This window comes from Dendrobates tinctorius, unplaced genomic scaffold (genome assembly GCF_039654945.1).
Source record: "Dendrobates tinctorius isolate UK_male_01 unplaced genomic scaffold, ASM3965494v1 ptg000024l, whole genome shotgun sequence".
Taxonomy (NCBI): domain Eukaryota; kingdom Metazoa; phylum Chordata; class Amphibia; order Anura; family Dendrobatidae; genus Dendrobates; species Dendrobates tinctorius.
Genome location: NW_027361692.1, coordinates 4,162,017 through 4,188,956, shown reverse-complemented (window position 1 = coordinate 4,188,956; position 26,940 = coordinate 4,162,017). Strand labels below are relative to the sequence as shown.

Genomic DNA, 26,940 nt, shown 5'->3' with positions numbered 1-26,940 from the left:
CCTGAGCTAACCCTTTTCCTGACCATTGACCAATCTAAACAGGCCGACAGGTGCCCAATGAACAAGCACAGCACTCATTTGTTGAGTGAGATGATTTGTCAGTTTGGTTAAAAGTCCTTGTTCTCGGCAGCACATTGTCCTATGTAAACAGGACATGCTTCTGAGAGCAACAATGATATTCTGTGCACAAAGAACAGTCATTTTAATGATCTTGCATGGAAGTGAAGTCGGCCTGACGAAACGGGTTTGTAAATGACCAGTGATGGGGTTACATTTAGTCAATCGGCGGTCATTAAACCCAGCGTAAAAGAGAGGGAGCTGAATCCTGATTGGCCGCAGACCAAACATCTTCTCGATAACTCGCTTGGATAAAGCTAGGGGATGTTAATTCCTGTCCCAACAAGCAAAGTCAATTAGTTATGCTGCATCTTATGGATGGATAGGTTGTTGTATCTTTAAAGGGAATCTGTCATCCGGTTTTTGCTACCTTGTCCGTGAGCAGCATAATGTAGGGAAAGAGACCCTGATTCCAGTGATGAATCACATAGTATCACACATGCTGCACCAACTATCAGAGCTTTTAGATGTAGCATATAGCAGAGCTCAAAAGCTGCCCACGCCACAGCTTTCTGTGTACATTGTCTATTAACAGTGAGCTACTAATCAGTGCTGGGGGTGTGGCTGGACCAGGATGCACGGGAGCTGTAGTCCTGTAGTGATAATCTCCTGCTGATGAAACACTTATTATATTGAAACAGCACACAGCCTAATAAATTACACATCCCTGAAATCAGTGTCTCAGCCTCTACCTCATGCTGGGTTCTAATTGCATAGCATAAACCAGCTCACAATTTCCCCCCCCTTTTTTTTTATACTTTATTGAAAATATACATATGAACAAACACATTTCCCATGTCCATAAACAGGAGTACACGTTATTACACTGGTTTACAAAATTGAAAGCAACAATGTATGAATTAGTAGTGTTCTTTCCCATGTCTGGTCATTAACCGTCCAGCAATGTTACACTGTGGTTATATATTTCACATACATCTAACCACAAATTCTAACTTGTCATCTCAGTATACATTTACTGGATCGCATATAACGTCAACCTCAAAACTTGGAGATCGATACCCAATAACTATTTACATAACAATAACTAAAAATGAACATTTCTGCTGGAAAAACCGATGCACCTGTAAATGTGGTTTGGGCACACCCTCCCACGTTAATATTCTTAGGCACTTGTTAGATAGTGACGGGTGTTGAGTTCCAGAAGTCCCATATTTTATAGAATTTCCCAGGGTGCCTTCTATTTTGATAGACTGTGTTTTCATATGGAATCACTGAATTGACAAGTTCTACCCAGGATCTCGGTGTTGGGTGTAAACTACCCATCCATCTCAGCACTATTAATTTCCTGGCCAAAAATAGAGACGCTCGGAGAAATATTTTAATATAATGGTCCCAATTATCTTCTTCTACAACGCCAAACAGGCACACCAAGGTATCCAGGGGAATTGATATTGCTATTAGGGATGACAAGAAGGTGGTAACCTCCTGCCAGAATGTACTGGACACCTCCACGTCATGTGTATTAAGTCGGCCTCCAACTCATGACATCTCGGGGATTCCGAGGTGTGAGAACGACCCATTTTTGCTAATTTAGCTGGTGTAAGATATACTTGATGGATTATATATAATTGGGTCATTTTGTTGTTAGCTGATGGGGAAACCTTGTTTGAGGACTCCAGCATCTCCTCTCAGTCCTCCTCCTGAATGTTAGGAAGCAAGAGCTGCCATTTTCCCTTAACCGCCAAAGAAGTAGAGTCCATGTTTGCTGACAGTAGATAGGTATAGAGTGGACAACATAAGACCTTGTGGTCCCTGTGATTTAAGAATGCCAATCAGCGGGAGAGAAGATATCTGCGTACCTGTATGTACTTATATGGGATTGGATCGCTGACCTAAGTTGTAGATACCTGAAGAATTGAGCTCTTGGGACTGCATATTGAGTCTGTATCTGTTCAAAAGACATTAGAATATTTTGATTATATAAGTGTTTTACTTTCAATACATTGCTGGAGCTCCAGAAAGCAGATGAGGAATGTTCTTGTAGAGAAGGGAAGTATGTGTTGTGCCAGAGTGGCATTTCTGCCAAAACCTCAGTGAAATCAGTTACTCTTTTAGCTTGTCTCCAGATTGTGCGGGTAAGCCTAAGGAGAGGTAACATCCTAGGAATGTTTGGTTTATCTGTCTCCAGAAATCCCAAGAATCCCCTCCTCTTGTGTCAAATGATTCTCTGAGTTAGGCAGAGGAGTATTATGAATGGGTCACCAAGGAGGATGGCAGGAACAGGCTAAACCACCAGAAGGCCAGGTTGGTAACTAAGCGGATTGCAGACCCCTGATCCTATCCGCACAACTAGCAGTAGCCGTGGGGCGTTCATACGATGCCCTAGACGCCTTGTCACAGCCGGAGGATTAACTAAGCCTAAAGACAGAAAGATGAAATCTAAACTGCCCCGGAGAAGATTCCCAAAGGTATAGACAGCCCCCAAACATTTATTGTCGGTGAGACAAAATGAGACACAAACACAGGCAGAGAACAGACTGAGCAAACGGTGGGGCCCAAGCTGTCTAGACAGGATAGGATAGAAAAGATACTGTCTGCAATCACGCACAAAACCCTGAAAAAGTCCAACACTACTGAAATACAAAAAAACCTGAGATCACACGATCTCACCCCCACTAGATCAGCACTCTGGTATAAATTGGCAGCAAGCAAAAAGATACTAACATAACAAGGGACTGAACAAGCTGCAACATATGAAGCAGGGCCCAGCGCTGAACCCTAGCAGCAAAACAGAAAGCAAAAAAAGACACAACCAGATTAGATGCAAAGGATTAGCAAAAGAATTACTTAGCTGAACCATGCAGATCAGGCAGGGGACAAAAGAGCTCCAAATGCACACTGAAGAAATCACCATCAACCTCCAAGAGCAGCCAGCTCAATTATATGCTCCCAGCCAGTAATCCCAGGTTTCCAATTATCGTCGTCAGGTGGGGAACCTCCAACCACCTGGCCAGCTCCACTACTCTCAGCAACCACCAGAGGGAGCAGAGGGAGCTTCAGCTCAGAACTCCGAGCAAGAGAATTCACAACAGAGGAGTATCTGTCATCCATGAGTCTATTTCCCTAAGCTGTCCCGCTAGGTAGCATAAAAAGAAGTCTAGTAGCGCCGCCCTGCCTTGCTTTTTGGGCCTTTGTAGGATAGACAGTTTAAGTTTAAGCTTAGAGTTTCTCCAGATAAATCCAGTGATTAATGAGCTACGAGTTGAAAAGAAGAACTTAGATATGGGTACCCCACTATGCTGAAATATATAGCTAAATTTAGGAAGTAGAATCATTTTAACTAGATTTATCCTTCCATTAGCTGAAAGTGGTAATTTGCGTCATTGTGTGAATCTAAGTTTAGTGTGGTCAAGCAGGGGGGAGATGTTAGATGGGAACTTATTTCTGCTTTCTGTATAATAATGCCCAGGTATTTAAACTGAGACACAGTTGGGAGTCGGGCATAGCCGCTTCAAATAGACCCCTGATGAATGTTGGAGAGACATTAGTGCCAACTTATCCCAATATGTAGAGTCCGGAATATTTGCTAAATGTGTCTATAGTGGATATGACCTGTAGTAAAGTTTCTTCAACCTTGTCCATAAATATTACCATATCGTCCGCGTATAAGCCAATAGTATTGGTTCGGATTGCACTGCTATGGTAATGCCCATAATTGTTGTTGTAAAGCGTATTCTTATTGATAAAGCTTCTATGGCTAAAGCAAATACGGCCGGGGATAGAGGGCAGCCCTGCCTCATCCCCCTTCCAAGGGGGAAGGGATCGGATGAAATGTTGTTGATTATTAATTGAGCTGTAGGTGCTGCATACAACATGTGGACCCATTTGGTGTTCTTGGGACCAAATGCGAATCTCTGGAGGCATGCGGACAAGAAGGGCCACTCTCCAAAGTCAAAAGCCTTAGCTGCATCAAGTGAAGCCAGGGCCCACTCATTATCTTGTATCAGTGAGATGTATTGTACAATGGTCTGCACCATTCTGATATTAAATGGGGTACGTTTCCCTGGCATGAACCCAGTCTGATATGGATGTATAATTTCGAGAATGACTCTATTAAGTTTAGTGGCTAGGATATTTTTGAATATCTTGTAATCTACATTTACTAACGAGATTGAATGGTATTTTCCACATTCTAGCGTGTCTTTCCCTCCTTTTTTAACAACTATTATGTTTTCCTCATTAAAGGCGTTTGGTAAGTGTTCCCCTTGATTGGTCTACTCAAAGACATCCAATAAAAGGGGGGCTAGAGTATCTTGGTATTTGAGGTATAATTCAATGGGAAAACCATCTGGGCCTGGTGCCTTTCTTTAATAGCAGTAATTATCTCATCCAATGTAAAATCTGCCTCCAGGATGGATTACTGAGAATGGGTCAGTTTCAGGAATCGCAAGTCTGACAGGTATGAGAGGCAGTGTTCAGTGTTATAGCCTCTTTTGGACTCATGTAGTGAATTATAGTAATCATGAAATTGAATGAGTATGTCTTCAGCGGAGGTGGCTATAGAGCCGTCTGGCCTCCTAATTTCAAGTATGGTGTTAGATGCATTATCTTGATGGGCCATGTAAGCCAATTACTTGCTAGATTGGTAACCCAATTCAAAGTAGGATTGCCTTGTGAAGAATAATTTCCGTTTGTACACAAAACACCTAGAAGCTAAATCCAATCTGTGAGAGCAGAGCTATTCTGACCTATTGCCACTCGAAGGCTCTGCAATATATTTCTTTTCAGATTCTTTTAATTTAACCTCTATTTCTGCATCTTCCTTGGATATGACTCTCAACGTATGAGATTGTAGATGAGAGACAGCCCCTTAGCTTTGCTTTCAATGTGTCCCAGCATAAGTTGACATTATGGGGTTCAGTATGTGTTGATATAAAGCAGTCTAGTTGTGCAATTGTTCTGTGATATGGGCCAATTAATTTAAGGCAGAATGAATTTAATTTCCATAATGGTCTGCGAGTGATACAGCCAAACTTAAGAGCGAACACCATCGGGCTGTGGTCTGACACTCCTCTGCCTCCATGTTCTACTTTATCTACCCATAACATCAAATTATTAGAGCCAAATATATAGTCCAGACTCGACAAGGTGCGTCTGGTAGAGAAGTGACAGGTGTATTCTCTTGTGCTTGGGTGTCTCAATCTCCACAGGTCTATTCAACCATTTCCTTCCATATATGTAGCCATGTTGGTGGGAGAAGGTGTTGTTGAAGTGTCGCCACTACCTAGTCGTAGTCTATCTAGTGTGTTATCCATTACGAGGTTAAAATTGCCCATGCATAAAATATGTGCCTTTGGGTAGTTCAACACAAAGCTCACAGCTTTTTGTACAATACTTATATTGGCTGGTGGTGGATTATATATACATAGAATAACATAATTTTTAGAATACTCGTGTGGACAAATACAAATCGTCCCTGTGGGTCTCTACGGGAGGCTTTAACCTCCCATCTTACTGACTTATGTGTAAGAAGAGAAACTCCTCTTGAATAGCTCATGTGGAAGTAGTGTAACGACCATTGCACCCATGGCTTATGGATCCATTTGGCTTTATCTCTAGTGAGGTGAGTCTCTGCCAGGGCTTATTATATGAGAGTGGTATTTCTTTACCTGTGAGATAACTTTGATTCTTTTCCGTGGGGATTTTAGGCCCCTTACATTCCATGTCATACATACTAGCTCAGAACCCATTACATTTCTGGACAGTAGGATTATCAAGATAGTTTACAAATGCCATTCTTCAACTTTTTACCAGTCTATTCGTTTGGGCTTCGGTACGTTCTTATGAAATTCCATATTTATCCACATTGCAGAGTTTGCATAATCTGGAGGGGGTTCCTACTAAAGTACAAAACATTAGTGTATAATAGTCGGCGAATACAAAGGTTGTTCTAGCAGCTGTCAACCAATAAACAAGAGTCATTGCAACAAAACCAAGAGGAAGAAAAGCATACAGTCGACACAAATAACCATTCTTTGTGGTTAGCATTTTTGTATTTGAGGGATACCTTCACTGATCACAGTGCGGGTAGAGTTGGATCTCGTGTCTTCCTAACGGAGTTCCTAATGCTCGATTAATGGAAACAGAGTCTTAGGCTACTTTCACACATCAGTTTTTTGCCGTCAGGCAGGATCCGGCTATTTTTAGAAAAAAACGATCCGGCATAAATTTTGGAGAACTGTAGAAACGGATCCATTTTTCTGCTGGATCCGTCTAGCAGGTTATATCTGTTTCCTGGGGGCTGGCCAATTGGATCTGAGCATGCGCAGACTTAAAAAAACCGGATCCGGTGGCTGGATCCGTCTTTTTCTGGATCCGGCGCATTCCGGCGCCCATAGACTTTCATTGTAGCAAAAAGCCGGAAGCGTCGGATCCGGCGCTTCCGGCCTTTTTGCCGGAGACAAAAAACGTTACAGTAGCCGTTTTTTCCAGACGCCGGAATGAGACAAGTAGCCGGATCCGGCAAAAAACGGATGAAACGCAATGCCATCCGGCGCAATCCGGCGCTAATGCAAGTCAATGGGGAAAAACTGGATCCGGCATTGCATTTCGCCGGATCCGGTTTTACAAAAAAAAGCCGGATCCTGCCTGATGGCAAAAAACTGATGTGTGAAAGAGGCCTTACAGACTTCAGTAATGATCGCTCTGGATAAGTGACAGCGGATTTAAGGAGTTCATTTCTTATTCAGTCCAGGGTGTCGTTGAAGCCATTCTGACGCTTCTTCAGGAGTTGAAAAGGAATGTCAATGATCCCTCATGGACAACACGCAGGCAGGCAGGGTAAATCATGGAGTAAATTATATTTCTGTCCACGAGTTTCCGTTTCACATCCAGAAATTGGGCGTGTTGTTTTTGTTGGTCCACCGAGAAGTCAGGAAATATTATGATTGTGGCATTATCATCCTTTTTGTCTGGCCAAATGTAGAGCGGTATCTCTGTCCTTACAATTCAGAATATGTGCAAGGAATGGGCGTGGAGGGGCACCGCGTGGGAGAGGTCTGGTTGGGACTCTATGCACACTTTTTACCGTAAACAGTGTTGAAAACCCGTCCCCGAGTATGTTCTTGAGCCTCTCCTCCAGAAAACGCTCTTGTTGTTGCCCTTCTACATGCTCTGGTAGTCCGATGAAACACAAATTATTGCAGCGCAGACTGTTTTCCAAGTCATCCGCTTTTTGACACCAGGCGTTTATTGATCCCACCACTTTTGTTAGTTTAGTGGCCATCGTTTCCACCCTGTCCTCCAAGCTCGATACCCTATTTTCGGCCTGTTATACAGTCTCTATGGGCCTGCATATCTTGCCGGAGAAGCCCCATTTCAGAATGTACCTCCTCAATCTTCCCTGATAGGGATGTTTTACAGCTAGAGATAACTTGTAGAAGCTGTTCAGTTACTTGCTTCAGAGTCATATCCTCTTGATTCTCACTCCCCTCATTCTCGCTTATTTAAGACCCGCGCTGCTCTGTATTTTTAGCTGTTGAGGTATATTGTCCCCTTGAGGCGCAGGGGGGTCAGCTTGTTCAATCCTGGCATATTTTTTACACTTTTCTGCCACTTTTGAACTCTTCCCAGGATTCGTTTTGTAGGGGTGTGAGCAGTCTTTTATTAAAGTGAGTTCAGTTAGTGGCTTAGGCAATATAAGACTTTGCTCACTCTTTGGGGTATTCACAGCCTGGTCCGTTTATATGCAATGCCTGTGTTATGCACTGTGATGACACTCAGCCTGTGTCTACTATTTGTTAGGGAATTATATGGCTTGCTATCCGCTCCTTGTCACAGGGCTTCCCTCTGTGCCTGCTGAAAGGCACAAGGTTTTCCACTGCGGTGAACTAATCGCTTGGAGGAGGGATGAGAGAATCTCCTCACCGAATCAAAGATCCCTCATTAGCTGCTGTGTCCAGCAGAGAATCGCTGGCTGTGGGTCCCTTATTCAGGGCTCTACACCACAGCTCTCACGTAGTTCAGATCCCCCGCAGGCTGGCGGGGAGGGAGCACTCTCGCTACTCTCCGTACGTCAGAGCTTGGACCCAAGATGGCCGCTGACATCTCCAGAGCTGTATTCTGTGTGGTTGATTTGCTGTTCCCTGCCCCACTGAGGCTGAACCAAAACAACCCCTCTGGAGCTAGGCTAAGTCCAGGATAATGAAGTTTACGGGCTTACCAGGGCCTCAGGTGTCGGGTATGATGCAGGATAATGTACGGATGGCTGGAGCTCCCCTCAGATGCAAGCTCTCAGTCCTTACATAGCAAAGCCCCATGACAAATTCCCTTTTAGAGCAATAAGAATATTTGAAACTACAATTAAGTTCCTGTATGTTGCACACTTGTGTTTTATTCCTATCTTGCATAGTAAATAAAAATTTTTCCAGTACTATTTTGTGAAAATATATAATCAAAACTTGGTAAAAACAAACTGGTTAATGATAAACGGAGATTGTAGAAATGGTTCTTGTATGATGTATTTTCCGTTTGCTTGCCTTTGTGGCGAGTGGCTCCATCTGCGTACGTTGTGACCGTTCAATAAAACTTTCAACTCTCATCTGATTAAAATGTAGAATTGTGAGGCAGTGTCAACATTTGTGACTAACACCCTTCTCGGGCTGTCTGCGTAACTGATGCTCTGACAGTACACTCTAGTTTAGGAAATTCCCAGTCTGCAAGTTATCTCTTTGGCAATAACACGGTAGGGATCCGGTATTAATTTTGGGCACCATTCGGTATAGAAGAATACACTGTTCATATGTCTGGTAATCATCCGATAGAACAGAACCATCAGCAATCCTTTCACAAAAAAAAGTTGAGCAGACACAACTTTTTTGTCCGCCTGAAAAAAAAAACTGATTTCAACTCGATCCGCTTTTTTAACATTGAAATCTTTGGAAAATGCATCTGTTAATTAATCACCCGTTCTGCACCCATTTGAAAAAGATCCGTTTTTTGTTTACTGGAGGCTGAAAATTAAATTTTTAGCATAATCACATGGATACGTGAACTCTTAAGTAATCTAGTTGAAACAGATCCAGTAAGCAAAAAACGGATCCTTTTCAAATGGGTGCAAAACGGATGGCCAACTAACAGATCCGTTTCAATGTTAAAAAACAAAACAAAAACGGATTCAGTTGAAATCAGTTTATTTTAAGGTGGACAACAAAATTGTGTTTGCATATGTCAACAGGTTGCTTCTGAATCTGTTCTATAGGATGATTGCTGGACATGTGAACTAAGCCTATCGACGCAATGTTTGCTGTTGGGTTAGTGCCTTTCCCAATGACAACTTGACAGCAATGTAAACTTGTTCAGGAATTGTTCTCAGATCTGGGGTAATCCGTATGTCCATGCTGATAAATGGTCATCGGATGATAGAACTAGAATGCAGTATAGATGGCCCTGAATCCTCCAGGAACAGGAACCCCAACGTGTGTATAACTCGGAACTTTACTATGTATGAGGTTGGTGAAAAGGTGGCCTAACAGTGGGCCCTCAGACTCACGAAAACCCTATAATTAGATGTACAACATGTATTTTCACTACCTCTTGTGTAAGAATCATAGTTGTTCTGGCAGTTTAATAGTCCCTTAATGTGCCAGGAAGATAATAATTGCCAGCGCTATAGGCTCCTGATATCTAGAGGTGAACTGCAGCTCACAATTTTACACATCACATACTAATGTTATGGTGTTTGTGTAGGTGAATGACAACTCTTGGGAATCATTAGGAGGTAATTCTTTATCTGTAATTGCGATCTGTGGGGGTCTTTTAACATATCTTCTTACTATTGCACCAGGACAGAAACCGCATTTCTTATGTGCTGTGCCATTTGCCTATTTTGGGGGCACAGTAGTTGAGTGCGATGCCAGTGGTTGCCAACTCCATTAAAGGGAATTTGTCACCAGGTTTTCCCACTTAATCAGCCTAATATAAAGACATGGGCCCTAATTCATCAAGATCATCGATTTTCTTGCCGGTCTTGATGAAGGGGTGTGGCAGATGCCTTGTAATGATTCAGGAGCATCTAACAAGTGACATTTGCCTCCATGTGCTTCACCACTAAACTTTAGTTTCTTACTGGAGTAAGATTTGTGGTGTAAGGAATATCACAGCTTGTCATCAATTAGACGAACTGTAACGCTGGTGGGTGTGGACCCACTGCACCACGGGTCGGCTCACCCTGGATAGGTGTAACTAAGTGATCACCTGGTATTCACTAGAACCTTTGATGGGGAGGATAGACTTGGCCACATGTAGTCATCAGGTACCACTCTAGGGCAATACCCAGGTCTGCAGCAGCTGATCAAAGGGTCAGAGACACAGGTACGAGGTATAGGAGGACGAAGTTAAAGGCGTGGTGAGGCAATCCATGGTCAGGGCAGGCAGCACAGGAGTGGAGAGGTCAGACAGGACAAGTATACTAGCTGGGTTGATAACGGAAGAATCAATACAAACCAGTGCATAAATGGGATGCTAGCAGATGAACTAATTAGGAACCAATGTTCAGGCCAAGGAGTGGTTGGAGGAGCTGCCTAATAACCACTTGTGTCCTGAAGAGTTTGGTTTTCTAGACAGCAGGGGGATTAAGTTCCTGCAAAGTCTGGCCACACCTCCCTTCATCTAGGTGAAGACACACCGAGCTGGAGCAGAGCTGAAAATGCTGCAAGAGGCAGCTCAGCGAGACCACCTGAGACTGGGAGGAAGAGAGCGGTGACCGTAATGAGTGGGGCAGCGCCGTCATGACAAACTATGGCGTCACACCCCTGCAGGGTCATCCATATAGCCCTGACTTCGCTCATTTTGTTGGAGTTGGGAGAAAATGGCTTGAAAATGCCAAGTCGCAAAATTTTTGCTCAACTTCAACTTGCTCCAAAATTTTGTAACTTTTTAAAGCGATTTACTCATCAAAGCAAAATTGCTTTGATGAATGAGAGCCATACACCTTGATTCCAGTGATTTCTCACTTAGTGGGCTGCTTACTGCAGTTTTGATCTCCTGCTGCTAAAATAGTGATTCTATCACTGGAGGACTAGTAAACCTGCTGCCATATTCATGGGCTCTGTATAACTCCACACCCACCACTGATTGGCAATTTCCTGTGTACACTGTGCATAGGAAAAAGAAAAGCTGCCAATCAGAGGTGTGGGCGGGATTATACAGATCCCCACATTAAGAGAACTGGTAGATCTGCAGCAGAGAAAACTGTGATTTTATTAAACCTGCAGCAAACAGCCCTGTAAGCTATACATCATCAGTGGAATCAGGAAAAAAATGAGGATTAAAAAGCGCTATGGGGTCTTTTCTGATGATAAAGGACAATAAGGTGCAGGGAATTGCTCACCTTATAAAGGTATGTATCACACAACAAGGATCAAGCTTATATTTCTCAGCTCCTGCAGTCCCACCATGAAAATGCCAGAAGAGAAACAATAGATCGGTCGTCTGCCATCTGATTGAGATCCAAAAGAATGATCCAGGATAGAGTAGACCTGATGCAGTTTTATTATCAACATGTTGTTTAGTCTTCAGACTTCTTCATCAGGATAATCCCCATACTTTTTTTTTTTTGTATGTGGCTATATCCTGATAAAGTCTGAAGACTACGAAATGTGTGGATAATAAAACCACATCAAGTCTACTTTGCATCCTGTATCTCCATTAGCAGCGTAGAAGACCCACCTAATGTCTCTCTTTTGGCATCATTGGAATCAGAATCCCTGCCCCTACATCATGCTGCTCTCATAAACAAAAATCTGGTGACAGATTCTCTTGAACTCTAGGGTGTGATGAATCCTAATTGTTGGCAAATTAGAGTTCCCTGGCACCTTGTGGCCACCATTCCTGCAGACCAGCAGCGTTTCCTCCAAAGTGGTATTCCTCTACTGTTCCAATGATTCCTCTGTGTCTTTCTTATGTGTAGTGATTCTACGCTTTCTTTACAGAGCATAGTTGTAAGTTCGGCTATTCAGCCCTTAAATAGTGAGTAGCACAATCCGCCTTCTTCGTCAACATTTGTACATGACAAGCTTTTTGTAATCTGTGTTGACTGCTCATCCGTATGTTTAACGCCATGTAAAAATGATGCACGGCGGCCTGTTAATGCATGCAATTTGTCACCATGCTGCATGTGTGAAGTGTCTGAGGCTTCCGCCTACATGTGGTATATCTGACATCACTGTCTTCTTTTCTTATAGACCCAGCTGAATCTGCTACTTGAAAAACTTCGCAGCACGGTAAGAAGATGACAGTGTCTTCTTGTTTCTGCGCGCTAACAATGCCTGACTGCATATATTTTCCACCTTTCCACCTGCCAAGTGTTACTGGGCCCGACTAATATGATTTGATAACGTCTTTGGAAGCCTGATAATCTGCCAGCAATGTGTCTCTATGAATAACTAGTAACGCTGATAAGCAGCTACACCGGATAAGCTTAGAGTATGTCGGTTAGCCAATGGAAGCAGATAAAGCCCATGTTATGCCTCAGAATACCTATGCTCTGCAGCACACTGTGGCCAGCATCGGCCCAGGCAGCGAGACATGCAGTGGAGCGTCACTGTCATATTCCAAAAAGGTGGAAAAGCAGATCCGTTCTTAACTGATGTGAACGGATGCCACAGGATCCGTTTTTTGACGGATCCGCAGAATGAACAATTTTAAAGGGACCGCAGGCCGGGGGGGGGGGGGGGGGAGAGAGAGAATGAATGAGAGAGAATGAGAATTTTTTTCGTCCGCCAGAAAAGATTTCAGGGTTAATTTTCTCCTGACTTCCTTTCTCCGGGCATGCGCTCTGGAAAATGCGGATCCAACAACAAAAAAAACGTTGCAAGATCCGTCCAGGCATGCCGGCGGACGCAAAAAATTTGGCGGATCCGCAAAAAAACGGATCCAGCGGATGGCCATCCGCCAGTAATGCAACTCAATGGGGAAAAACGGATCCACAAAAAAAAAAATGGCGGATCCGTTTTTTTCAAAACCTGGCGGATTTTGACTGATGGTCAAAAACAGAAGTGTGAAAGAGGCCTAAGTGCCGTATTGTTGGTCCTAGTGCTGTCTGTGATAAAAGCACAGCACTCGGACCAATGTTATTCAATGGGGCCTTGCAGATGAGCATTTTTTGTTTTTACTGACCTAAGATCCATGTAAAAAAGATGCATAAATCGGAGGAGACTCACCCATTCAATTCTCCTGGTCGAAACGTTGGACCACATCTGTTTTTGACTACTTGCCAGATCAAAATAAATTTCCACTGCATCAAGGCCTACAGCCTCATTTTCTTTTGTGGTGCTGAGGTTCCTACCGCAATATCTTTAGCAAGAGTGATACTTAAATACTTTCGTTACCGTTCAATAAATCCCTCTTACTAAATGCGAGAACACTCCAGCTTTAATGCTTTTTCCATGCCCTCTACAGAGGATTTACGTGAATAATGCTTTGAAGAAGCATAGCTTTTTTGTCCTTCTGAATCAGGGAATCTAGAGAAACGGATTGGAGTTAATAATTTTCTGAGTTGAAGTGACATCTTCCATTTTGTCCAAGGACAGATGTAGTCTACTTGCGCAGGTAACATTTTGCCAAGTAAGGGTGATCAATACAGACATTAGAATTTGAAGGACGACCATTCACTCCTTGTATTTCTCGTGTGCATTTAAAGTACATTGGTCTTGTTTTTTCTTCCCCTTAAATGTATGCAATGCCTGGTCGAAGAAAACAAAGCCCAAGATTTGCATTATTGACATGCAGGGTAGCGAACAATTGTCAGTCGCATAGTGCTTTTTTCCACTTTTTATTTCAGTGATTTTTAATTATTTTTGGGATAACCTCCTTTGTACTTGGTTTCTTGCACGGTGCAGATGTAAAATAACTTTATACCAATGTTCTTATACAAGTTATTTATTGGATTTCCTACAGGGATCTAGCTTCATCCGTTGCATCAAGCCCAATTTAAAAATGACAAGTCATCAGTTTGAGGGAGCGCAAATCCTGTCTCAGCTTCAGTGTTCAGGTAATATGTCATTTCATTCTACATTATCTTAAGGGTTTTTTTATTTTGTTTTTGATAGATTGTACAGAAATGAAATAAACATACAATCCACTAGCCGTCAATAAATGTATATAAATCATCACTAGCCGTCAGTAAATATATGGAAGTCATCGCTAGCCGTATATGTATGTACATATACTGTATATAATATATATCATTTCTACACACACTCAGAGGCATGTAAGGCCTCCCTTGTCAAAATTACTGTTATTGCGAACAGTTAAGGAAGTTGAAGATGAAATGAGCACTCAAAGGGCTAAAGTTAAAGATGACACATTTCCTTTGTATTTTAGCCAAAAAATATATATATTATAATTTTTAACATCTTAAAAATTACAAAAAGAAAAATGGGTTGATTCAAAAGTTTGAGCACCCTTGGAGATTTGTGTGCTCAGATAACTTTGACCAAGGTTTCAGACCTTAATTAACCTGTTAGGGTTATGGCTTGTTCACTATCATTGTTAGGAAAAGTCAGGTGATGCAAATTTCCCAACTTTATAAAAACTCAGCCTCCACTAACCTTTTGCAAAAAAAACAGCAGCCAAGTGTAGTTCTAAGCAGCTGCCTAGCACTCTGAAAATGAACATGGTGGAGGCCCAAAAAGTGGGAAAAGGTTAGATGATAGCAAAGCGTTTCCAGGTTGTCCTTTCATCAGTTTGAAATGTAATTAAGAAATGGCAGGTAACAGGAACAGTGGAGGTCAAGATAACATCTGGAAGACCAAGCAAAATGTCAGTGAGAGCTGCTCGTAGGATTGGTAGAGAGGCAAATTGGAATCCCTGCTTGACTGCAAATGAACTTGAGAAAGATTTAGCAGACTCTGGAGTTGTGGTACATTGTTCTACTGTTCAGGGAAACCTGCACAAATATGGCCTTCATGGAAGAAAACCTCTCCTGCGTCCTTACCATAAAATTCAGCATCAGAAGTATGAAAAATACAAAATACAACATCTAAACAAACTTGATACATTTTGTAAACAAGTCCTTTAGACCGAAGAGGCTGAAATTGAACTCTTTGGCCACAATGATCAAAGATATTTGTGGATAATAAGGGCACAGAATTTCAGGAAAAGAACATGTTGCTAACCATTAAGCATGGGGGTGAATCAATCATGCTTTGGGGTTGTGTTGCAGCCAATGGCACGGAGAACATTTCACAGAGGGACGAATGGATTCAATTAAATTTCAACAAATTCTTGATGCAAACATAACACCATCTGTAAAAAAAAAGCTGAAGTTGAAAAGAGGATGGCTTCTACAAATGGATAATGATGCTAAACACATGTCAAAAAATCCACAATAGACAACCTTTAAAAGGTGCAAGCTGAAGGTCTTACAATGGTCCACACAGTTCCCACCGTCCCCTGATCTGAACATCATTAAAAATCTGTGGCTAGACCTCAAAATAGCTGTGAGTGTCTGTAAAAGGGAATAGTATCTTAAAGCAGCACTCCCCATCAAAGTTTTTATCCTCATAATATATTGCAATCACCAGATTATATAGCACTGTGTACTTACAGTTGCTCATTTTGTCCTCATACCCAGCAAATTCTTCCATTTTCTCTGATCTATGTAGAAACAGGAAGTCTGTTGTCCGTGCATTTATCATTCCCATCTTCAACTCCTGACCCCGCTGTTCCTCTCCTCCCCCCTTCCCCACCCGCCAGAGACTTTTGCAGTGACTTATGACTTGTGCAGAGAAAATTGACCTCCTGTTTCTACATAGAGCTTAGTAGGATTCAGCTAGTCAGTTTTGAATCATATGATGTCATAGACCTAATGGAAAAGAGAAGAATTAGCTTGGTAGAAAGATAAAATGAGCAATTGTAAATACTCAGTGCTGTATATCAAGAGGATATAGATGTTGATGCGATTGCTTCTTTAACGCTCTCATACACATTGGAGCACAGTCCGACAAATATTTACATTTGGTAAAAAATGTACATTTCTATGATAAGAGGTTGATATCATGACTGATGTTTTCTTATGAAGACAGCACTTTTTTAAATGCTAGCAGTCACAGCAATCAGCCTTTCTATCTCTTGGTAATTACCGTATATACTCGTGTATAAGCCGAGATTTTCAGCCCATTTTTTGGGCTGAAAGTCCCCCTCTCGGCTTATACACGAGTCATATACCTGGGGGGTCGGAGGGGGAGCGGGGGTGTCACAGATCATACTTACCCCCCCGGCGCGGTCTCTGCAGCCCCCCCGTTTCTCCACGGTCTCCCTTCCTGCCTTCAGCAGTCACGTGGTACCGCTCATTAAACTCATGAATATGCGCATATTCAAGAGTGTAATGAGCGGTACCACGTGACCGCTGAAGGCAGGAAGGGAGACCGTGGAGAAGCCAGGCTGCAGAGACCGTGCCAGGAGGGGGTAAGTATAGTGATACTCACCTGTCAGGGGTCGTCCGTGCTCCTCACCGCTGTCTGTTGCATCCTCTTTCAGTGACGTTTAGCCAGCAGAGGGCGTGATGACGTGGTTAGTGCGCGCCGTGCCCTCTGCTGCCTGAACGTCCCTAACAGATAACGTGGCAGACAGCGGTGAGCAGTGTGGGAATGGGGGACAGGTGAATATCTCAGGTGCCGGGTCCTGAGCAGGAGAAGTGAGTATGGCATTTTTTTTTTGCAGCAGTATATGGGAGCATACTATATGGAGCATCTTATAGGGGCAGCATATGGGGGCATATTCTGTGTAGTAGCATATGGGGGCATATTCTGTGTAGTAGCATATGGGGGCATATTCTGTGTAGCAGCATATGGGGGCATATTCTGTGTAGCAGCATATGGGGGGCATATTCTGTGGAGCAGCATATGGGGGCAGCATATGGGGGCATATTGTATGGAGCAGCATATGGGGGCATATTCTATGGGGCAGCATATGGGGGCATATTCTGTGGAGCAGCATATGGGGGCATATTCTGTGGAGCAGCATATGGGGGCATATTCTGTGGAGCAGCATATGGGGGCATATTCTGTGGAGCAGCATATGGGGGCATATTCTATGGTGCAGCATATGGGGGCATAGTCTATGGAGCAGCATATGGGGGCATATTCTATGGCGCAGCATATGGGGGCATATTCCATCGAGCAGCAAATGGGGGCATATTCTATGGGGCAGCATATGGGTGCATAGTCTATGGAGCAGCATATGGGGGCATATTCTATGGCGCAGCATATGGGGGCATATTCCATCGAGCAGCAAATGGGGGCATATTCTATGGGACAGCATATGGGTGCATAGTCTATGGAGCAGCATATGGGGCATAGTCTATGGAGCAGCATATGGGGCATATTCTATGGAGCAGCATATGGGGGCATAATCTATGGAGCAGCATATGGGGGCATAATCTGTGGAGCAGCATGTGGGGGCATATTCTATGGAGCAGCATATGAGGGCATAATCTATGGAGCAGCATATGAGGGCATAATCTATGGAGCATCATATGGGGCATAATCTATGGAGCATCTTATGGGGGCATAATCTATAGAGCATCTTATGGGGACATAATCTATGGAGCATCTTATGGGGGCACAATCTATGGAGCATTTTATGGGGCCATAACCTTTATGGAGCACTATATGAGGCATATTATTCTATGGACCATCTTATGGGGGCATTATTAATCTTTGTGCAGCATTATATGGGGTGTATTTTGTGTGGAGCATCTTATGGGGCCCATCATGAACTTTATGGAGCTCCTGATTCAATATGGATATTCAGAAACATTTAACCTACTGATGTCTCAATTAATTTTACTTTTATTGGTATCTATTTTTATTTTTGAAATTTACCAGTAGCTGCTGCATTTTCCACCCTAGGCTTATATGTGAGTCAATAAGTTTTCCCAGTTTTTTGTGGCAAAATTAGGGGGTCGGCTTATACACGAGTATATACGGTATCTGTTATTGCCAGGGACCACTTTCTATGTGGACCACAAGGAATGGAGTCTGTCTTCACAGGGCAACTTGTTGAAGACTATTTCTTCAGTGTATTGGACTTGAGAGCGTTCTCCGTAAACATGTGGCCTGTAAGACACTTATCAGAAGCTATCAAACATATATATATATTTTTTTTTATTTTAATTTCTAAACGGATTAACTATTTTTAAAAATTAATATGTCATCAGTTCTGGCTCTTTTTATAATGTTCATATAGGAGCCAGAGAATCATTTTAGAAAATATTCATGTTAAGCAGCAGTAACAAAGCGTGTGCAGATTAGTATTGACATGTCCTCTCGGTGCTACTTTTGCATGCAACTGTTCTGCAGTCTCAATGATAGAAGCTTTAATTTAGGCCTCGCAGATCTTGTGAAAAGCGGTTTACACAGGAGGCACTAGGGTAATTTGTATATGGCACAAAAGTTAAAACGTTTACTTCTAAAGAATGTTTAAAGGGAATCTGTCAGTAAGATTAACCCTCCTGAGCCGTCTATAGTGGGCATGCAGGTCATAGAAAGTTGGATTAAATTGATACCTTAATTCTGCAATCCGATATCTTATTCCACGTTTTTCTTAATATGTTAATTAGCTGTTAAGATCTACAAGCAGGACATAGATCTCCCTGAGAATCTGCATCCAGAACTTATTTTAAATGAAAGGGAGCATTACCAGTGTGAGACATGTAATAGCTGACAGGCTACTCTCCTGGTCTATGTGTCTCACATTAGTGATGCCTCCTGTTATGTAAAATAATATCTGAAGGCAGATTGTCATGCAGATCATTGTCTGGCCCAAAGATCTTAGCAGCTCTCTTATATATCAGAAAAACACGGATTTCTATGGGAGTAAGACATCAGTTTGCAAATATCAAGGTTTCATTGTATTCAGCTTCCATTTTTACTTTATTACTACTTTTATACATGGATTTGTTCCTAAATGCCTGAATAATCACTATATAGAATTTTGAAATCAAAATTGACAGGCTCTCTTTAACACAGAAAACATTACATCTATGAACTTCGTTTCTTGGTAAGAGGAAGTATTCTAAGTGCTGAAGACGTGGACAGACCCCGCTGCACCGCTTAGAGAAAAGGAACAGGAGCTAGATCTCAAAAGCAAGAAACTTCGCATTTGCAGGATCCATTAAGTCTGCTAAAAAGTAAATGGTACCAGCCAGCCCTTCAAAAAGAGAAAACTTAGCATCTGGTGTCCTGCAGCCATGTTCTCCATAATCCATTCACCAATCCTCAAACTTGCACGCTCTGTACAAATATTTCAAATCATTATTATTATTATTATTTATTATTATAGCGCCATTGATTCCATGGCGCTTTACATGTGAGGAGGGGTATACATAATACATACAAGTACAGTAATCTTAAACAATACAAGTCACGACTGGTACAGTCAGGTTGTGCAATGCAAGGAAAGAATATGCATTCCCTGCTACTCCATGGCATATGCCATATCCCTTCATCAATAATCCACGTTGCCAAGAGATCTCAGCACACTGCGCGGCATCTGCCAGATATTCAACATCCTGAAAAATCTTGTAAGCCTGGGTTAGCATGTAAATGACACCAGGAGCGCCATGGCACCAGCGTACTAGAAGATCCCGGTTATCCCCAATGCAGGCTGTATAGTTTCCGGAAGGATACTTGAGGTGGCGGACAAATTCCACACTTGGCCGAACAAGGATCTGTAGCTTTTCATTACCGACAAAACATTCAGGCTGCATTAAGTAGTAATAAATGTCTGAGAGACCATGGGCCGGTCCTACGTAGTACCCTCCATATCATTTGTACATTAACGGCTTTGATGTTTCATTCATTTGTGAACAGCAAAGTTCTCAGCAGATTCCAGCACTACCTCGCACACCTCCTGTACATATCTGTAAGAAACCTTCTCTCCCTTGTAATGCTTGTTGATAAATAACAAGGCGTATAGGTAACCCGTCCGGCCGTACAAAAGCTCATCTGGTAGTCGGGACTCCAACTTCATCACAGCAGGGTGAAACTGCAGAACTCTTGAAATACATTCATCTGCCGCGTTATGGGACCCAAGCTTATGTAAAATTACAGCAGCTACTGCATATGGTCCTGCTACACCGCACAGAAAAGTGACATCTCATCTAGTCAAGCAGCGCAGTCCTATGGAGGCATATTCCTGAGCCCTTATCAAGAATGACTGATCTCTATACACTTCAGAGAGGTGAAGATATCAAAGGGCTATTCCAGACCATCCGGCGTATACAGTGAAATCGCCACGATCTGCAGATTTTAGGCCAGCTTCCATAAACAGTAGCAGCTCTTTGATTTTATTCAAACGACTAAGCTGTCCAGCCGAATTGAAGGGTGTGAACGGATCTTTGCTGTAATATAGATATAAAAAAGGATTTGGAAAGCCAATGATATCTATTGTATAACTCACAGCGGAGACGAGCAGGGAGAGGAAAACAGGAAGCACAACGTGCGCAGCGTTATCTGGAGCGAGCTCCGCCCCTATAATGTAACGGCTGTGTCTCCACCCACCACCAACAGCCAGATTTGGGGTTATTGATCAATCCCCATATTTCAAATCTGGAATTTATTCATATTCCCATGATTCTGAGATTGTTTTTAAGTGACACATTGTACTTTGTTAGTAGCAAATAATTGCGCCCTATATGAAAGGCAATTAGTAGGGGGGCACTGCAAGTAAAGAAGGAGCCACTAGCAGAAGGCATTCAGTATATTATGTATTCCCTATGTGCCAGCAATCACAGAAGGCACAGAGCGGTAATCACCAGGAGGCAAAACATTATCATAATGATCCATTATTCATGGAGATCACAAGCCCTAATACTACAAGGCAAGGATCAGATTCTCTTTCCGCGATAGGGAGCCTCCATACTACTATCCTCGGGGGGAATAGCTGTTCGCCTATACAAATACGAATGAAAAGGGCAATGTTCTATTGTGCTGAGTTGGCAGTGCCAGCACAAAGGTAGCTGCCAGCAGCAGATCTTGATGATTTGCTTACCCAAGTGCATTCAGCTTGGCAGAACATTCCTCAGACAACCATTAACCATTAATAACCTCATTGATTGCAGCCAAGGTCTATAAGTGTCTGTGTTTCTGATACTGGATAAATCGAGATGTTTTGAAAATTGAGTCCATTTCTCTTGATTTGCCCAATATTAACCTATCTATCGATACCATAGTTCCACTCTTCCTTCTGTTGTGATTTCATCGTTGAGGAATATATGTAGAGAGCGAGAGGTATAGCGATATACAGGTACATATGTACATTATGCTTTTTTTTGTCTGCTCTGGCAGCAACTTTTAGCACTTGCTTTGTGTATTTAATCATAAGTGCATTGTTTGCTGTTTGGTTTTGCTGTGAAAGGTGGCGGTGTACAGGATGTGATTAGTTTCCCTATTGTGGTACTCGCTAAATTGATTCATGGTTAACATTCTTTTTAACGTGCTGTATTTCGCTGCAGAATGAAATAAAACCTCTTTTTTTCTTAGGGAAAGCTGCTTGGCATTGCAGTCACTGTACATAGACTTTGCATCATGCCTCACTGTCACATTCCCTCTATAGGATTTGTTTCAGTTTAGTTAAGCCGCAGATGAGGGCATGACATCAAAAGAAATAATACTTGAGCCCCAGGCAATTTATTTCCATGCCGTTCACCTGCATTTGAATTAGAGCTTCATAGCAAAGTCATTTCTGTTGATTTTCCCCATTTTAAGCTTACCGCGACTATTCTTTTGGTGTTTCAATCACATTCGCTCATTAGACTCCGAGTTGCTTTAATTAAAATACAATTTTTCGGTGATACATTCTTATGATTTCTTCTTACTAGTTTGATCACGAAGACCATCCTTAATCCCAGACCTTCAGCGTTTAATGTGACTTTCTATTTTAAGTCTACATTGTACTTCGTTACAGTGGAATACAAATAGGTATTTTATGTTTTTTTTTATTGGAGTTTTTATGCTGCTTCTTGAAGTTTGCCGTGTGAAGCTACAATATGCCCAAATTCTATTCATACAGTGGGTATGGAAAGTATTCAGACCCCTTTAAATTTTTCACTCTGTTTCATTGCAGCCATCTGGTAAATTCAAAAAAGTTCATTTTTTTCTTATTAATGTACACTCTGCACCCCATCTTGACTGAAAAAAACAAACAAAACCGAAATGTAGAAATTTTTGCAAATTTATTAGAAAAACTGAAATATCACATGATAAGTATTCAGACCGTTTGCTTAGTATTGAGTAGACGCACCCTTTTGAGCTAGTACAGCCATGAGTCATCTTGGGAATTATGCAACTAGTTTTTCACCTGGATTTGGGGATCCTCTGACATTCTTCCTTGGAGATCCTCTCCAGTTCCGTCATGTTGGATGGTGAACGTTGGTGGACAGCCATTTTCAGGTCTCTCCAGAGATGCTCAATTGGGTTTAGGTCAGGGCTCTGGCTGGGCCAGTCAAGAATGGTCACAGAGTTGTTCTGAAGCCACTCCTTTGTTATTTTAGCTGTGTGCTTAGGGTCATTTTCTTGTTGGAAGGTGAACCTTTGGCCAAGTCTGAGGTCTAGAGCACTCTGGAAGAGGTTTTCATCCAGGATATATCTGTACTTGGCGGCTTTCAAGTTTCCTTCAATTACAACCAGTCGTCCTGTCCCTGCAGCTGAAAAACACCCCCATAGCATGATGCTGCCACCATCAGGTTTCAATGTTGGGATTGTATTGGGCAGGTGATGAGCAGTGCCTGGTTTTCTCCACACATACCATTTAGAATTATCACCAAAAAGTTTCATCTTTGTCTCATCAGACCATTGAATCTTATTTCTCATAGTCTGGGAGTCCTTCATGTGTTTTTTTTGAAAACTCTATGCGGGCTTTCATATGTCTTGCACTGAGGAGAGGGTTCCGTCGGACCACTCTGCCATAAAGGCCTGACTGGTGGAGGGCTGCAGTGATATTTGACTTTGTGGAACTTTCTTCCGTCTCCCTACTGCATCCATGGAGCTCAAGCCACAGAGATATTGGGGTTCTTCTTTACCTCTCTCATCAAGGCTTTTCTCCCACGATTGCTCAGTTTGGCTGGATGGCCAGGTCTAGGAAGACTTCCGATGGTACCAAACTTCTTCCATATAAGGATTATGGAGGCCACTGTGCTCTTAGGAACCTTGAGTACTGTAGAAATTTTTTTGTAACCTTGGCCAGATGTGTGCCTTGCCACAATTCTGTCTCTGAGCTGCTTGGCCAGTTCCTTTGACCTCATGATTCTCATTTCGTCTGACATGGACTGGGAGCTGTGAGGTCTTAGATAGACAGGTGTGTGCCTTTCCAAATCATGTCCTATGAGTTTAATTAAACACAGCTGGACTCCAATGAAGGAGTAGAACCATCTCAAGGAGGATCACAAGGAAATGGACAACATGTGACTTAAATATGGGTGTCTGAGCAAAGGGTCTGAATACTTATGACCATGTGATATTTCAATTTTTTTTCTAATAAATTTGCAAAAATTTCTACATTTTGTTTTTTTCAGTCAAGATGGGGTGCAGAGTGTACATTTAATGAGGAAAAAAAAGAAATTTTTTGAATTTACCAAATGGCTGCAATGAAGCAAAGAGTGAAAAATTTAAAGGGGTCTGAATACTTTCCATACCCACTGTACTTTTGTTTCAAATGTTTAATAGAATACTTTAAAGATTTTCCTGGACAGACTAATAATAATGGTGATTGCAGTAATGATGATCATATAGTCATTGATCTTCTTGAACATCCCTATTGTGTTCGGCAGGACGATTGGCAAATCCCAACATATTGCTGTCCAACTCTCATGTGTGCCATTAGGAGGCAAAACCGTTTGCCTGTCACTTTTTGGGAAAGTAATTTTGTGAGAAGCGTTCTGCCTTGGGTCTTTGTACTTGATTTGACTAGTGTTGGCTTCTGTGTCCGAGGTGTTCATACTCAGCAGATAAAATAGATTGCCTGGTTTACGGTTTCCCAGTGTTTGCCACATTTTTTTCTTCTAGGCTGGGGTTCACATGTTGCAGCTGCCATGCTTTTCATGCCAACTTGGAGATGAAAGTGGACATAAAACCCGCACTGCTGAAAATCCAATATACAGTATGCTGTATGGATTCGGTGTTATTTGTCCACACGTTTTGAGGTGATCAAACCTCATGATCAGGACAAACCACAATATCATCTCCAAGTTTGATTACTATCGGTTTGGTGGATTTTCAGCAGCCTATTAAAAGCTAATGATGAAGTTGTGACTTTCACAACCCCCCTGCAGGTGAGCCAATCTCGTTTTACGCTTTCCTTTGTAATCTGGATAAGACCCTATTGCGCTTATTGTCATTCCAGTTTTTAGCTAAACACATGCTTTTCTTGCTGTCATTTTCCAAAACAGGGTGAAAACTATGAATATTTTCCATTTTTGATAAAATGTAGGATAAAAAAGACCCACAGTTGTTGCAATGTGTGAAGCTGATCTAATTCACGTGTGCTGATCACTATATTATATGCTTTTCATATTTGACCTCAGCGGGGGGCGTTCTGACATACCACTATACTTCCTGAGTTTCTGCAAACCTTGTACAGTAGGCAGACTGATTGATTCCAGGGGTTTCTGCAGCTCATTTTTATTAAACAATTTTTTTATGATAAAGTAACTGAGAAAATCTCGAAATGCAGCTCGCCTCTGTTCAGTGTTCATCACCACTTGCTAAAACTCGATCTTCAGATAATCACAACTCCGGCGTTAAGCTCGTGAAACTCCAAGCAATGCAAGAATAAACGTAGCACAAATTATTTATCCTGGCCAGGAACATAACTAAATAGTTCCTCCATCATTGTACATCCAAAAGGGAACATTAAGTAGGCGAAACACTCCCAAAACAACATGAAAATATACAAAAGAGCAAAAAAATGAAGTAACCGAAATCACTCAACAATATATGTAATCTAATTTTTATTAGAAAATGCTTAAAAATAAAAATAATAAAAAAATCAGAGGTCAATAAAGATGGTGTCAAGACAGAGAAGAAGAAAACTGATGTTGCAGCAAGACATCTGGATTGTGTAGTTAAATGGAAAAAAGTATTTTATGTCACAAAAGTAATTTTTATATTTTCCAGAAAAACCATATGTACACAGAGAAATATATTAATACATCAAAAATAATAATCAAGTATGGACATCATAATTTTCTTAAACAAATAATTTACATTGAAAAAAAAGATGTACATATCTCGATCTATCTATATGTGTATAGGTAGATGTAGATATATGTATATCTATATATACATAGATATCCACATATATATATTATACAGTGCATATCCTTTTTAAGCAAATCAATGGGAGTAATTGATTATCAAATAAAGTGCAAGTGCTGGACTCCTTGGGTGAGGAATGGTCATGTATAATACACAGCAAATAGGGATAATCTTAAGTCAATTTAAAGTGCAGTGCTGGTTTCACATTAGCGTTTTTTAGCGCAGCGCATCGTGCGTGTCCATGCGCATGCGCCCCTATGTTTGACATGGGGGCGCATGGTCTAGCGTTTGCACACGTTTGTATGTATTTTCGTGCGCATGCGGTTTTTTGTAGTGTGCGCCTAGGCGCGCCGGACGCAACCTGTTGCATTTTTGGTCCGTCCAATCTGTGTCAAAAAAACGCTTGCGCACGGAATGCGCCAACATAACACATTACAGTCTATGGGAACGCAGGCGTGCGCATGTGCGTTTAAAATCGCATGCGTTTTAAGAGTTAACATGGCTAGAAACTGGTTAAAACGCATGCGCCTAAAAAAAGCAAACGCATGCAAAACGCATGATGCGTTTTTTTGCATACGTTTCTATGGCGCACGAAGCATAGCGCTAAAAAACGCTAATGTGAAAGTAGCCTTAGCAGAGCAGTGAGATGCTGTGTCTCCCTTCTTACCCCGACGCGCATTTTGCATTCAGTTTTCTCAAGGGGCAGTCCTGTCTTGTTCTCTTTAATATGTTTGACGCATGTGCACCCCAAACACTCCCTGTCATTTAGTAATTATGTCCGACATTTATTGTCTCGCGTGTATAGAAGGGAGAAAACTCCCTCTGACGTCGTAGTTATAAACTTGCCGCATTGTGAAGCACAAGTTTAAAGTCCAGCAAGAGGTGATAAATAAATAATAATAAAAAAACTCTGTCAAATGTCATCAGAGATGTGAGAGACGTGTGTTAGTTTTCTAGTATGCTTGTAGTGTTTTTGATATTTGTAGTCTCCTGGTCCTCGTGGACGTTCATTCAGCCCTCTAGTTATTAGCATCCTTGCTGCTTTATCTCTAGGCTTTGTGTTAATTTTCATTGTGTTTCTGCTTTTAACGTTCAGCGCTGTTTCATTATCTGCTCCTTATACGTGGCACTTTTTACCATGAAATTCTCCCCTTCTGCAATCCAGCTTGCTCTCTAGCACATTCCTCGATGCGCTCCATGCACCAACCCAAACCCTGCCTCCTGCTTGCTGGATACTCTTCAGCACTCTGTGAACATGTGGGCCCACGTTTCCTAATTCTGTGATCTGCCATAACGACCCTGATTTACACCTGCCATTGGAAGCAGTTGTGTGAATAGTGACTTAAGGCTGCAATAAGAGAAACTAATGCTGCCCACACCCAGTCTCTGGATTAATACTCTAGATCATTGGCATCAAACCTGCGGCTTAGTGGCCACATTCTGTCGAGGCATAATAGGAATTGTAGTTTGCCCGCAGTTTGAGAGTGGCAGATTGGAGATCACTGACACTGGACCTAAGCGCCATCCACAATCCAGGCTTAGGCTC

General features: G+C 42.0%; 1 protein-coding gene and 1 pseudogene across 9 annotated transcripts in view; one reads left to right on the top strand and one right to left on the bottom strand.

Moving 5' to 3' along the window:
* The window catches only part of MYO6 (myosin VI), a 362,182-nt gene that overhangs the window by 235,943 nt on the left and 99,299 nt on the right, over window positions 1-26,940 (top strand). For 8 of the 9 annotated variants that reach the window (XM_073569300.1, XM_073569297.1, XM_073569302.1 and 5 more), the window contains exons 19-20: window positions 12,321-12,359; window positions 14,035-14,128. In XM_073569300.1, the coding sequence (XP_073425401.1) occupies window positions 12,321-12,359; window positions 14,035-14,128 (133 nt within the window). Of the gene's footprint in view, window positions 1-12,068; window positions 12,106-12,320; window positions 12,360-14,034; window positions 14,129-26,940 lie in introns of all 9 variants that reach the window. The other variant, XR_012231028.1, reaches the window with a different exon arrangement.
* LOC141084588 (glutathione S-transferase LANCL1 pseudogene) lies at window positions 19,490-26,686 on the bottom strand (annotated as a pseudogene).